At 38.5% G+C, this 14307-nt stretch overlaps 2 protein-coding genes across 3 annotated transcripts; both read right to left on the bottom strand.

Moving 5' to 3' along the window:
• Positions 1-636: 636 nt before the first annotated feature.
• Positions 637-3872, bottom strand: LOC137937049 (transmembrane 9 superfamily member 12-like). The gene is made up of 2 exons (XM_068782082.1): positions 3708-3872; positions 637-3448 (listed from the first exon to the last, which is right to left on the bottom strand). The coding sequence occupies exon 2, from the start codon at positions 3042-3044 to the stop codon at positions 1065-1067; it is 1980 nt and encodes a 659-aa protein (XP_068638183.1). The 5' UTR covers positions 3045-3448; positions 3708-3872; the 3' UTR covers positions 637-1064.
• A 587-nt stretch (positions 3873-4459) lies between these two features.
• LOC137937050 (phosphatidylinositol/phosphatidylcholine transfer protein SFH13-like) lies at positions 4460-13134 on the bottom strand. 2 transcript variants are annotated; one of them, XM_068782083.1, is made up of 17 exons: positions 12840-13134; positions 12172-12262; positions 11909-11954; positions 11558-11653; positions 10849-11152; positions 10292-10391; positions 9274-9540; positions 8774-8851; positions 8580-8681; positions 8444-8493; positions 8258-8357; positions 8032-8130; positions 7826-7939; positions 7198-7369; positions 6239-6618; positions 5823-5897; positions 4460-5016 (listed from the first exon to the last, which is right to left on the bottom strand). In XM_068782083.1, the coding sequence occupies exons 4-17, from the start codon at positions 11562-11564 to the stop codon at positions 4993-4995; spliced, it is 1872 nt and encodes a 623-aa protein (XP_068638184.1). In that variant the 5' UTR covers positions 11565-11653; positions 11909-11954; positions 12172-12262; positions 12840-13134; the 3' UTR covers positions 4460-4992. The 2 variants fall into 2 exon arrangements, with proteins under 2 accessions (XP_068638184.1, XP_068638185.1); XM_068782084.1 differs by lacking the exon at positions 12840-13134 and adding an exon at positions 12578-12793.
• Between the last annotated feature and the right edge of the window lie 1173 nt (positions 13135-14307).

The raw sequence follows: 14307 nt of genomic DNA, 5'->3' as shown, positions 1-14307 counted from the left end.
CGTGATGCACCATGACACCTTGAAATGCGTTCCCGATTTCATCTGTCAGAGGTCCGACTGGTTTTTCAAAGCGCTCAAATTTTTTCGCTTCACGTCAATGAACACGACCCTGGTCGGACTCGATAAAAGTTAGTATTAAATCTGACCTATGAGATTGCTTATTTTCTCCTCCATAAAACACTTCAAAGAGAGAAGAAATCTCCCAGGCTATTTTCTTCTTGATAACTGGTAACAACAGATCACTTGTATCCACTTACTACGCGAGTAGCTTCAATGAAAGCATCAGCCCTTCATCGTCTCCTTTATCAGTTATCACCAACTTTGCCTTTCCTTTGCCCTGCCCCTCCTTATATTTTAGCCACTCTTTTCACGACCATCGGCCAAACTAAGTTGGTTGGTGCTGAGAAATCTGCTCTATTATAAAACCTATAGCAGACAAAGAAAATACCGAATAGTTGGCTTTCCGATGCAGCACTTGCGCAAGAAGAAGCAGTCATGATCTTCGTTAATTAATTCTTGGCTACCAAGAGTTATGTTAAACAAATGTCGGCTATTTTTCTTTTTCTGAAGAAGAAATGTCCGCTGAATTTTAACTCGTACCTCACAAACAGTAATTGAAAGACGACATTGCCAACAGAAAAAAAGGTGCGACTGTAAGCATCAGATTAAAGGTAAAATACAACTGCTAACTCGCTAGCATCAGAATTTAATGTAACTCAACAACATACAAGCGTTGAAGAAAATTAACCAAGTGAAAATCTCTAAAAACTAGATCAATCAACTCAGAGTAGAGATGTGTTTCCCACCTTGAATTTGCCAGGTCTTTCAAGTACATTACCTGTGGTCCTCCTTTTCCGGCTTGCTGAGCCTGATCAGTTAACATAATTGCAATACTGTTAAGGGATAAAAAAACCTCCAAAACCCGTGAAATTGCTGGAGAGATGATGACTTTCTGTAAGAACAAGATGAACAGTGAAAAATGGAAAAGATTAGCTCCACCAGTAGTGTGTAAGGTAGTCTAAAAGAGGGCAATTATTGTCCTCCCTACAGTGTCCAGTAACTTTTTAATCAATTTTGACGGACGAGAAGAGGTAATGGACAAAATAGAAGGACGTGATGAACCCAATGGTGCCAGTAGCTAACATGATGGCCAGTGCCATTACCAGAGAGTAACCAATGTAGAGTATAGCTGAAACAGGACCACTCAAACTCCTGAGGTCAAATACCAAATAATTGATGGAGTAGAAAAACACGTAAAGAGCAACAGAGCCAGAGGCAAAGAATGCCTTCCACCACCATCTCCAATCCTCTACACACAGGTGCATGTAAGTGAGAACAACAGACACTTCAGCACAAACAATAACAAGCAGGAGAAAGACTACAAGCAAGAATCCGAAGACATAGTAGACCCTTCCAAGCCATATGCTAGACAAAATAAAGAAGAGTTCGATGAATAAAGTTCCAAATGGGAGGGTACCAGCACCAAGAACGAGAAGCCATGATGGGTATTTTCTAGAAGGAATTTCTCTGGGAATCTGATTGGTCCTGACTGGATACTGAATGGGTTCAGCACGTGTTCCTATAAACCCTCCAAAGAGAGTCAATGGTACCAAGATACAGAACCAAAGGAAAAGAAGCAGAAAGAACAATGAAATTGGGATGGCTCCAGTACTTTTGCTTGACCAAAGCATGATGTTCAAAACACTTAGAATGAAGAAAAAAATCCCAGAGAAGAAGCAAGCAACCGACCAAGAGAGGGACCTCCACCCTTCTGTAGTGCCTTTGATAGTTGACCAAAGACGAACTGCAACATATCCAGCTGGCATTCCAAGAAAGAGGTACAGTATTATCATTCCAGTCAAAAGCATCCCGCGGGAAGCGGGAGACATGAACCCAAGAGCTGCAAAAACAATTGTTACAACTGCCATCCCAGCAATTTGTACCCCATCTCCAACCATTACACAGAGGAGCTTTGAGCATTCGGGCTCCCTAAATACATCTCCAACCACAAGCTTCCACCCAGAAAGTTCCTCATTCATCTGTGCTTGAGTTTCTTTGTCCAACTCTTCGTACCTGGTCAAGTCCCTTCTGACTGTTCTCAAAAATATGACAAATACAATACCAGCTAAAAAGAAAATAACCATCAAGGAGTTCAGGATTGAGAACCAATGAACACGAGCACCTTCCATCTTCAAATAAGCATCCCAACGAGAAGGCCAACGGATATCACTCTTCTCAAACTCAATTTCATAAGTAAATGAAACTTTTTCTTGCTCACGAATTATCTGGGACTTTTCAAGTTCTGATGGACAGGTCACATGATCAATGTTATCATTCATCTTGTGTTTCGTCATCTCATCTGGGTTCCATTTGACACTACAAGGGATAACCTCAAACCCAACTATCTCATAGCCATTTGCCTTTTTCTTATCTGCTTCTTCGGTTATTACTCCCATGCCCTCTTCTCCAGTACCAAGAATCTGCACACCACTCCCTTCATACTCATGAACAAGAACCTTAAATTTCAGATGATTGATGATATAATCATCACTACTTTGGGACGAGGGGGTAAAACCAACAGGGAACCCAGTCCACTGTATATTAATTCCTTTTTGCTTGGCATATCGCATGGCGGGTAGATTGTCCAGAATCATGTTCACCTGATAGAGATCACGGGTTCTCTGTTTCAAAAGCTTCACCTCAAGTTCAGTTAAAGGATTTGTAGTGCAGAGATAAACTGATTCATCTTTTAACATGTGGAAACGGTAGGGAGTGTTATCAATCTGATCCCCCATAAGGAGTTCTCCTAAGTTTTCTGCACTTTTTTTAATCCCACCAGGAGGTTTGCAGTAAGGAAGACTGTAATAATCGTAGGGAAGTTCTGTTTCAATTGAGGTCAACGAATTCACTTTAACTGAAATCTCTTCACCTTCTGAATATGTGTGCATGTAACTTCCAGGAAGATAGAAACCACCACAAATATTAGAAAAAAGAGCCATAAGGAAACAAATAGAATAAAACTTTAAGACCGTCCAAACAGCCATTCTGGCAATACCCACTTGATCTCAGAGATTACAAAACCTGTAACTGGATCACGATCTCTCGCGAATAAAGATTGCAAGGCACTTGGTTTCGGCCTCCTATACTACTAATTGTACTTTGTGACTCTGTATCTCCAGATAGAAAAATCTGTATCTCAAGAAAGAAAAATTTTGTGACTCTGCACAATCAACTGGTGATAATCGGTGATAATCACTTCAGAAACGCAACTCCCATCGCAAGAACCCAAAAGAACAAAATCCCGTGTCGCTCCCAGTACCGTTCCAGAACTACCAAACCTCAAGATACGACAGCGGTACAGCGATAAATAAAATCACAACGACAGATCCATCCATGTTAATAACTAAACACTTAAAAGTTTGATCTTCCGGCCGACAAAAAGCAGAACCTGCAAAATCCAATAACGGAACCTTAAATAAAATGAAAGAAATTCCTCAATGATCCGACGGCAGATCGGAGATAGCAGATAACAAATAAAAAACTAGAACCTTAAATCATGAAATAACTTCATCCGATGAGTTTTAAGACGCAGGGCCCTTCAAAGAATCAAAATCCCGTGAAATTTCTCCAAAGGACGAAAAAACAAAAAAAACACAGAAACAGCCACTGAAAGAGCAACAAAGACAGATCTGGGGGAGGAGACTTACTTGCAAATTGAAAATCAACTGAAAATCAGTTTCTTTGAGATGCGAAAGACACTCCCACCGCTTCCTAAAAATGAACTGAAAGGTACAATCGATACGGGAAAGAACGCGGCGACACCTTTAGCAGGGTGGTATAGAATTTATATGTGTTATTCTAACATACCCGATTACCGATGCCGGATCAGGATTTGAACTTCACAGGTAAGAACTAGGGCTAAAGCTTTTAAGCATGAGAGTCGGCAGAGACTCCTACTGTGGGCTTCCTTTATGGGCTTTTAAGCCCCAGAAATTCAAGGGGCCGGACAAAAAAGAAATGTATACCGCAAAGAAATAAGTGGGGCTGCCATGATTTACCTCGGTTCAAAACAAGTGATTTCAGGAACCCTTTCAACTTCTCATCTATATGTTTTTTTTAACTATTTGAAATCACAAAACCCTCCAACACTAAGCTTTTTAATACACTCTAGAATTAGTCTCGATTTTGTGTTTTGGAATAAAGCAGTTTTATGCCTTTGATAAGAGCTCTTTTTCCTGTTCCAAAGCCCATTTTGAGAAAGGCTACAATCACTTTAGGCACCTTCATGACTCCTACTGTGGACTACTACTGATGTAGTTCATAGAATGCAGAGTTGAGTTTTCCTGATTATCGTTCGTATGAAATCTTTCCTCGCAATATTTCAACATTCGTAAAAGAAAATGAAAAAAAAAAAAAACAGGTAAATGAATTTCGTAGTAGCTTTCGGAAGGATCCTTTTTCTTGCTCAGTTGCTTTTGATTTGTTCACTTAATCAGTTGAATTTCCTTCTGCACTAATCCACCCTTTTATCATGAGGGTTTCAGAATACATAATCAAAGAATTACCCACAACATAAACCCAATAATCTCCATTAATTGAAGGAATCAACTATGCAAGAATACTCTGAATTATTTTCTCACTCCTCATTCCTATTGTGTACTATGTGCAAACATCAGCTATCCCAGCTCTTTTTGTGTCAGAAAAAAAGAAAAATATAGTGACGAGCCTGCCCGAGTAATTTCAAGCATCGTGGATGGAAACCATAACATTGACTCTCCCCCCTTCCTTCAAGTCATTAATCAGCCGAATATAAATTGAAATTTTGAATGCCCGATATCCAAACAAAATTGGTACTGCATGAAGCGTCAGACTTGCTGAATAATCCTTCGTTTCATCCACCTGCATGAAGCTTTGATCACTTTCTGAGAGTACTGCTTAACTTTCAGATTAGAAAAGTTTCCTCCTCGGTATCTATGATGATCCAATGCATGTCTACGGTAGACAGGACCTTTTCCTCTGTAAAATACGAGTGACAGTTGTTAGAAATCTTCACAGCTCAAACGCCTAACACTCCTTATTCTTTAGGGTAAATAGAATTTTAGAGCCTTGGGCTTGGACTATGTTTGTGCTGTTTTCCTTTTCTATAATTTTGTAAACTAGTGAAGAAAATTTTGACCAAAATGTTTTTCTTTTAACTATGTTCTCGTTGTCTAATGTGTGCAAGGAGCAAGCAAATTGATGGAAAAACCCAGCTCACCCAGGATCTCACAAGAAAAATACAATTGAAAGAAATCATATTGCTGATGACAACAAAAGGCCTGAGCTGGTGCCACAAAAATAAGTTTAGGAGCTACTGTTATCATACCAAAGTCTCATGCAAAAGTTCCAGTATATGAAACATCCGAAGCAGCAGATGGCGATCAGGGCTTTCAGCACAGTTTTATTTTGAAAAAAGTGACATAAAAAATGTCATAAAAGCACAAGGAAAACTAAATAACTATGGGTAGTGGTAAATCAGGTGCGTGTCTCAACTAGGACTCTGATAGCAACAAAAAGGCAAACTTATCCGATCAGAAACAACAAAACTCAATTAGAAAGTACAGCAATCATATTTACAAGAGTTTCATTTGTGAGCATAAAGAAACTGATTTCTTTCTCAAAGAAATAAAACAACTGATCAAATGATGAAAGATTCACTAAAATGTTGACAGTTTGATTTCGTAATTACTGAAAGAAAGAATTTTGACATACAAAGTAGAGGCAAAAATTTTCAGGAGATAATTATGTAGGAAACAAAGGAAATTCTAGAAACATTATCATACCCTGATTTTCGATTCTTGTAGGCTATCCAGCGACTCAACAATTTCCATTTGCTTCATTACAGTCGCCTGCAACACCTGTAACCAGAGCAATTGTGAAAAATTCTAATATAGCCGCTACATGAGAGATTAAAAGGTGACTATGATCTGTTTTCATCCACCCTTTCTTGGTCAGGAAATTATGATGTCTTTTTGTCCACTCTTACTTAATCTGATGACAATGACATCTTTCCATCCACTCTTTCTTGTCAGTCACATCTGGTTTAAACAAAATTGAACCAGATCATGTTTGCTCAGGTCCAAACAGGGTTGAGCATACAATAACTAGTCAATCCTGGGTGCCATCAAAACAGATATCTGCCTCATGAACTGCTCGTACAAAAATAGGAAAGATAAGAAAGAGAAAAAAAGAGCCTTACTCTCTTTGTCTTTTCAAGGTCAAACTCAATTGATTTGATGCGATCCAATGATTCCAAAATCATATGCTCTTTATCAGGAGGAATGCTAGCAGGCTTACAGCTGAGCTCACTGAATGTTGTCTCAAGCCTCTGAATTCTTTGTAAACATGGGATGACTCTGTCTTCTTTGACATCCTCTGAAGACGGAAGACCATCAGAATTTGAATCTGATAAGTTCAATGGATGTACATTTTCCTGTCTTCTTCCTCCAGTCCCACAACGTAATATGCGCACTAATGTCACTATTTTAATCATAAGAGTAAGCAGTACTCTCAAGACACTTAAGAAGTTCCTCTCTCTCAATCTCTCTTTGATGGTATTCAGCCTTTCAAGCAAAGCACCTGCAGAAGAACTACATGTCAAAAGTGCAGCAAACACATGCACTGAAGTAGCAAAATCCTGACACAGCAAGTAAAGGGATTGTTTTTTTGTTCTTCAACACTAGCCATCACATCTTCATCAAAGAAAAACAAGTTGAACTAGCCCTGAGACTGCACTAGTTTTTTTGTGAAATTGTACTCCAAATGAGACAGTAACATATTTAATATAAGCAGACAAAACTGATTTCTCATTTTTACAGCTTTTTATATAAACTGAAACCTACATTGGTGTGTTACCTTTTTCCAAAAAAAGAAAACCATGGTGTGTTACAATAAGAAAATGGCAAGTTACCAAATATATCACCAACCATGGTTTAAAGTAGAAGGAATATAATCTGCAGCAAATGAAAAGAAGGAAAGAACCGAAATAAATCAGAGTGCAAAGCTGTTCTCCACACTCCAAACACTACTGAGAAGGAAGATAATAACCAAGATACATTCCAGAATCATAGACTTTTTGTTTGGAACTGATACAGACTTCTCTAAATGAATGGGCTTTAAAAATAGCTAATGAAGTTTAAATGTATCAATGAAGTATACCTTGGTTGCTAAATGCTGATTCCCCATGAGGACTTTGTGGATTTTTTGGTGGATCTGATGCCTTTTCAATAGACCTCATTCCACTTCTGCTAAAATCTATTGTTTTGTCAATCACAGAGAAATGGTCATCGCAGCTGTAATAGGACTCTGCTGGCCTAGTCTGGGTGGCAAACTATGACACAGAAAACAGAGAAGAGAAACATCAGAACTTCTACACAAGAAAGTAAAACAGGGACAAACATTATTAATAAATTTTTACATTTCTTCAGGAGATTAGACACATATAAGAAAAGCCTTGTACATATGCACATTTATATACGGGAAAAGTACATATTAACTGAACATTAACTACGGCAATAAGCAATAAAGTGCACAAACAAATAGGAGAGAAAAAAACAGAGAAGAAAGAGAAAGCAAAAAAAAATTCCTCTTAAACTGCCATTATGTCTAATTCACAGTCATGTCCATACAGGTGAAAGCAGCATACTAAGCTCCACCACCAATGCATTTTGCAATTAATTATCACATCAGACAACTATTTTCTGTATGGTAATACTTTTAAGCAGAAAGACAAGATACTTAACAAGCAATCACTAGTTGAAAGCTTACAACAAAAGCAAGAACTTACCTCTTCATGAACAGGAGCCAAACGTGTAAATCCAGTGCCCCTTAATCCAATGGGAGAGCCAAGATCATCAACATCTGATCCCGATTCTGCTGTTGATGTATCACTGCATCTTCCCTGTTTGCACGAAGTTGCAATAAACAAAATTAATAAGCCACATGTAAAATATATTATAACCTTCCAAGGACTGTAAATCTCGGGAATCTTGCCTTTAATGAACGAGGCCTAGTGTAGGAGCTGACTCTCTGTTCACCATCTGAAATTTGTGTAATCTGCCTAACGAACATTGCCTCTGCATTATATACAAGCTACAAGTGGAAAAGCAAAAAAAGAAATTAGTTTCAACTTTTTTATCATAATAAGCTGATCCTTATGCTAAAAAAAAACAATAGGCAAAATAATACCACAGATGCCTCCAAATTATACACATCTTACCTTCAAAATTTCAGGGTCATTCCATGGCCCCTTATTTGACCTAAGACACCCACCCTCTGCAGCACAAGTGCACGATCCACCAAGGAAATCAGGCAGTTGGCTGACACAAAAAAACACCTGATGTTGAATTCCCCATATTTCAGAAAATTTAAAAAGTTAAATTGATCAATAAGTATGAAATTTGACCTTGAATCAATGGCTTCGAGTAGTTTACTCTGAAATTTGTTTCCTAGTACCTGAACAATTAAGAGGTTAAATGAATTTAGCTCTACCACATGAAGGGCACTCAGCAGAAAAAGCATAAAGAGTTCACAGTACTTACATGTATCTTCGACATGGTATTTGCATCAAGAAATTTCTTCACAATATTCCAAAGCATCTTGAAACCAGGACCAGCATTAACAATGAACATTTGATGTAAAGTCTGTATCAAAAACAGGAAAGGAAAAACGAGTGATTACAGACAATTTGCAGATAATATATGTGCACAAGTTTGGAAGTTTAAAAGAATAGTACCTCAGGATAGTAATTTGCATCAATGCTCTGCATTCCGCGAAGAAGGTCAATAGCATTTTTGCTGTAGTTTTTCATACCCTGTATCTCATTGTAAAACAATGTTGTGTGTAAGTAATTGGTATTAATGCAAATTTTACAAAGAAAAAGAAATAAAAAAAGAAAGAAACAACAACATTTTAAGTCCACCCTGATCTGGAACACTTCATCTAAATTTCCACCTTACTTTCATCCATGTTGTTTTCAGCCTTCTATAATTTTGGGTCCCCCAATCAAATAATGACAAGACCCCTGACAGGAACACTATTACACCACTCTCAACACCCCAAAACCATCTATTAAGTGTGATGATTTCACAAGTTATAGAAACTAAAGTCCCCACTTTCCTATTCAATTGTCGGAGTGGCAATGATTCAATATAATTTATTGCACACACACAGAGACTGATTTATGTTTACAATAAACCAGAAAGCTCAGGATAATTAGAAAAAGAAGTGACATACCAGGCCTTGTACATCCAAAATAGTGGTTGTCGTAGTAATATGTCTTCTTGCAGCAATTGAGCACGCAGGAAATTTTTCACGGAACGCTTTCTCAAACTCTTGTACATGATACTTCAAATAACGCTCCATTGTGGTAATGTGCATAACCTTGTTTGGTTCAACTTTTCCAAGCCGTTCAATATAAAGTGGTCTGCCGCCTTTATCAACACCATGGTATCCCTGAGGATAGTACTGCAAAACTTCCTCCAGCTCATCAAACACGAAGTCCTTCAGTTCAGTTCAAGGCGTGGCAGCAGTGTTAGGAAAATAATAATATTTTTTTACAACAATGCCGAAATAAATCTTCACAATTCATAGACAGTTATTGCAATCAATCTCTTCTGTTAAACATTCTCTCTGTGTTGAGTTTCCAATAAATCTGTAGATGAAATTTTTTGCTAAATAAAGGTAAGATCAACAGCAGTGCCCGGCCTGGCCCGCCCCACCTCCCCCCTCCCGGCCCCCAAAAAAATAAAGAAGTCAAAAGTAGTTCATTTTATAAAGAGAGAAATTTGTAAATAACTCTTTTTTTTCCCTGAAATTTACTAAATAGCATCTTTTGTTAGTTTCAACTATCATCTCAAACCACCTCTCTTTCTCTCTCATTCCCCAAGTAAAACTGAATCAGCACTGATATACAAATTAATATATGTGATTTACAAGTGCACTAACACCAATACGGAAATTGGTACACAATTGACCATCTCAAAAGCTCAAGCATGGATCACTGTATACTAGCTGTTTTTACAGCACTATTATGATGATCATAACAGACTACTTGAATAAGAATAAATTAGTAATCAGATGGAAGGATATCTCTTAATCAAAGTGCACTATAGCTGCTAAAAATTTTGATACAATCAAAGCACTAATCAATTCCTGAGGCATAGGAAGCCCGACATATTTCTTTTCAAATCGAATTTAGATGCTCAGCTATGAGAATAAAAAAACAAATAAAGAACAGGATCAAAAGCCTCACCTCCAATATGGTATCTGTGCCATACTCCTTTCTCCATTGAAGCATTTCCATCCACATAGGGATTGCTTTATTGGTGTCAAATTGTCTAGCTTTCAAAAACCTGTGGCAACAAAAGCATTACCAAAGGGCAGGAATATGGTACCAATTTTTTTACCTAATGAAGGAAAAAATTTGTTCATTCAAAATGAAAAAAGTAAAACTTTAAAAAAGAGGAAGAAGAAGAATCTATGAAGGTTAGGGACCAGACGTGAGACAACTTTATCCATGATGATGTAATATTATGAGATCAAGGATCAACAAGCCACCAATCTGATTTAGTTTCCATTACAACTGATAAAAACCCTCTCAATTAAGTATGCCAGTCATAATTTGCCAGTTACAGAAGATGAGTAAAGATTTGCATGCAAAGCCATCTCATAATTGAAGCATTGTTCAAAACCTAGCTAAACATACTTAGACAACTCAACAAATTAATACACAGCAAAAACAAATTTCGAATAATGAAGGTGCACTATTTTGTTGAACTTGCTTCATTAACACAATGAAGGAGCACTTACCGCAACAACGTATGATAATCATCATGCCTAGCTGGCAATATATCCCTTGCAAGAAGTTCTTGACGAAAAGCATAGACAGCACACTCCTCTTTTGCATCTCGGATGTCCTCTATGGAAACCGAAGGAACCCTACAGTCAATTTTCTTTTTGCCTCGTTTCTTAAGAGAATGGGTGAACTTGTTTGAAGCATTTATTGCCTTCTTCTTTAGAGTTCCAATTTTTGTTCGCCTTCTCTCATCTTCCGAGTTCTCCATGTCTGATCTCCTTTCTCGTCTTTCTTCATGGGTTGCCAATCCTTCTAGACCTGCAGAATTTTTAATATAAAATGAGATTAGAAGGTGTCATTTCTAGAGAAAGAAAACCAAGACAGCAACTGCAGAATCACTAAAAAAACTCCCCAAGGTGCTATTTCTTAACCACATCAACTAAGTCCAATAGTGCTGCTTAAATTTCTCTCATTTTTTAACCTAAAACTCTTTTAGTGAGAGGGATTAGACATTCAGTGCAGAGTGCAATATTAGTCAAAGATCAACTAGAAATATGTCAAAGAAAAAAAAACAGTTCTGTACATCCTAATGAAACTGCTCTCATCCTTCAAAACTTTGGGGTTTCTTCTACTTCTCAAAATGAAAATCTTCTACATACTGCTAAATACTGAAATCTGGGAAAAACCAAGTAAATAATCTCCTTACAAGATACATAGACTGACCTGACATTTTTCGTCGATATAGGAGATACCCCAGAGACTTCAGGCCTTAAATGTATAAGAACACACACCACCAGTGTTGTGAAATTTCCCAGCAGCCTACAGCAAAAAAACACATATAGAATCCTCTTGTATACACAAGTGAAACTCTGGAAAAAAAGTAAAATACACCAAAATTTCCTCTGGCTGTCCTTTTTAGGCACATGAACAGAAGGGGCGTCCCTCCAATCCCTTATTCATAAGGTCCACCCTTCCTTAATTTTGTTCCTTCCGAACTGGAATAAAATTTCACCTTTCTTTAAAAAAAGGCACATAAAAAGAACTATGCAACGCACATTTAAAAGAGAAACCAACCTTGGGAAGGATTTGCCAACTCCTCTGAATTTCAAAAAAACCAAAGCTGCAGAATTGAATGGAATTAGTCAAATTCAAGATTTCCACAATATATCATAAAAAAAAAAGAGCGAGTGGAGAAAACCAGCTACTTAAGTTCCATTCACAAACATGTACATGTTTATAATTTATTTTGAACATATCCGTGGACTGAGGCTCATAAGACTACATTGATCGTAACCCTTCACCGATTATAATAAACAGAAACGTCATCAAATATATACCTCTGTGAGAGTTTCCAAATCCAGTACATATCCGCAAGCACCAACAGCGTGACTTTCTGGATTAATGTAAAGAAAGGAAATCCCCAAGAACCTGCATTTCCCAGAACTTGTCTTAAAATCCAGTCAAGACGACCAACAGCAGAACACGAACAACATCAATACAATCAAGTTCAGATAGTATGATAGATATTCAGGATGTAATGAAATAACCGCTCGGATTTGCTTGTTTTTGTTTTGCCATCAGTAATCCATAGAATAAAAACGTAAAAGTAGGATTTCAGAAAACCAAAGAGTCTTCCAAGGGGGAAGCTAAATCTAAACTGCGAGTAGAAACGAAAGAAAACAAGAATATGCAATGCAAAGCCACCAGGACGATAACCAGCAACCGCATTTACGGATCCCAGACCTACACAGCATCTAACTAAAATCCTGCACTTCTTGAACGATGGCTACAAGGCACCCGCCACTACAATCTTGAAAGCCAGAATTCCGTTAAATCCCGCAAAAAAAGGCCAAGATCCATACACTCATCATTAAAATCTTCAAGAGACCCGTTCAGATCCACATTCTCTCCCAGAAACGTAAAAACAAAGGCTAATACGTAAGAATCCCGATGGAACGTATCTTTGGACAAAATTTCGCGTAGAAACGACGAGGCTGAAAGGTACCTCTCACAAAGCCCTAATCGGATCGCAGGGACATCGATTTTCGCAGCAGACTCTGAAAATTCCCTGCAGAAAATCCAAACCTCACCCTGCAAAAGAGTCCTGAGGGACGACGGATCAAGTCGTGTTTTTTCTCAATGGTATTCCTTCCTTTTCACTAGCCCCCATTTTTCCAGCTGGACCTCGAGAAGAAGAAGGAAAAACACAGAATTTGCGAATTTCTTGCCCCCGTATTTTCTTCTTCTCCCCCGTTTCAACTCTGCTTTTGGTGAAAGAATTGGAAGGTTCGAGCACTAGTGTGACATGCTGGCTTTTGCTTTTTCTCCACTAGGCTCCACACTGTGGCTTAATATATACGTGTACGTCTTATTTTAATTACTCCTCTGATTTTTCGAAAACCACCCTAGGCAAGATCGGTTCTGAAAGCGACCGCCGTCCCGTTTCTCCCACAAATGGCCCTCTGGTGACCAACTTTCGTACATTATTTAGAGAATACTTTAAATAAATCATAAAAAAAAAAAACAAACGGGAAATTTCTTCAAATCACTAATCCACCATCGGATCCAGCCATTTTAAGAAACAGAATCTTGAATATAGATCGACAGCGGTCCACCAAGGTGATTCAGCTTATGGGCCCCATCAGACACACGAATTGTAGAGGTTACGGATGTTAATTTTAATTAAAATTAAATATTTAACTTAGTTCTTCAAGGCTCCATTGACCGACGGCAGTTGCAACTTTTTCCTCGGAATTAAGTTGAGATTACTGCTCAGTTTCTCTTTGCATTAAAGGAAATTATGACTAAGTTCTTCAGACGTCAACGTCTGAAGCAGACGACGTGGACATTTATTAACAAGGTGACAAACTGAGACAGGTTCCGTTACCACGGACACGTGTCAGTAGCTTAAACCGCCCTCCGACCCGCTGGCAACGAAGTAGGACCCACACCTCTGCCATCTCTTACTTACGGTCCCCGAGAGCAACGGTAAAAAGTAAAAACTCCACTCCAGAGGGCATGATTAAGTAATTAATCTAATTCCTTTGAGCTCTATTTACCGGATCGTACCTATTTGTCAGAAAAAGCATAAAAAAGGAGCAAGAAAAGCGGGGTTCGACCGCAGCGTCGCTGTCGAGGCGATAGGGGAGTGCCTCATAGAGTCGCTTTTGGCAGCGATTTCGCCCGCTCCGTCTTCCTTCTCCTGCTTCTTCTCACCGGTAAGTCGCATTTTTAGCAGTGTTTCTTTGTTTTTACGGGGCGAAGCGAAGGCAGAGAGCTGCGAGGGACAGCGGGAGACATTTCGACGGCGAAACGACAAAGTAGAGATCGTTTGAGAGTGCGATGGATGGAGGACAGTTTGTCCGCCTCCGTCAAAAGAAAAGCAAGAGATTGCGTCGAGTCTTGCTTTTCGTTTTTGACGCAGAGCGTAATTAAGGAGCAAGCAAATCATTTGAGTGGAAGCGACTGAGGGT

Source organism: Aristolochia californica, unplaced genomic scaffold (assembly GCF_029961685.1).
Source record: "Aristolochia californica isolate CCGP_79_NKW_82.1479 unplaced genomic scaffold, dmAriCali1.0.hap1 SCAF_7, whole genome shotgun sequence".
Taxonomy (NCBI): domain Eukaryota; kingdom Viridiplantae; phylum Streptophyta; class Magnoliopsida; order Piperales; family Aristolochiaceae; genus Aristolochia; species Aristolochia californica.
This window is presented reverse-complemented; position numbering and strand designations above follow the sequence as displayed.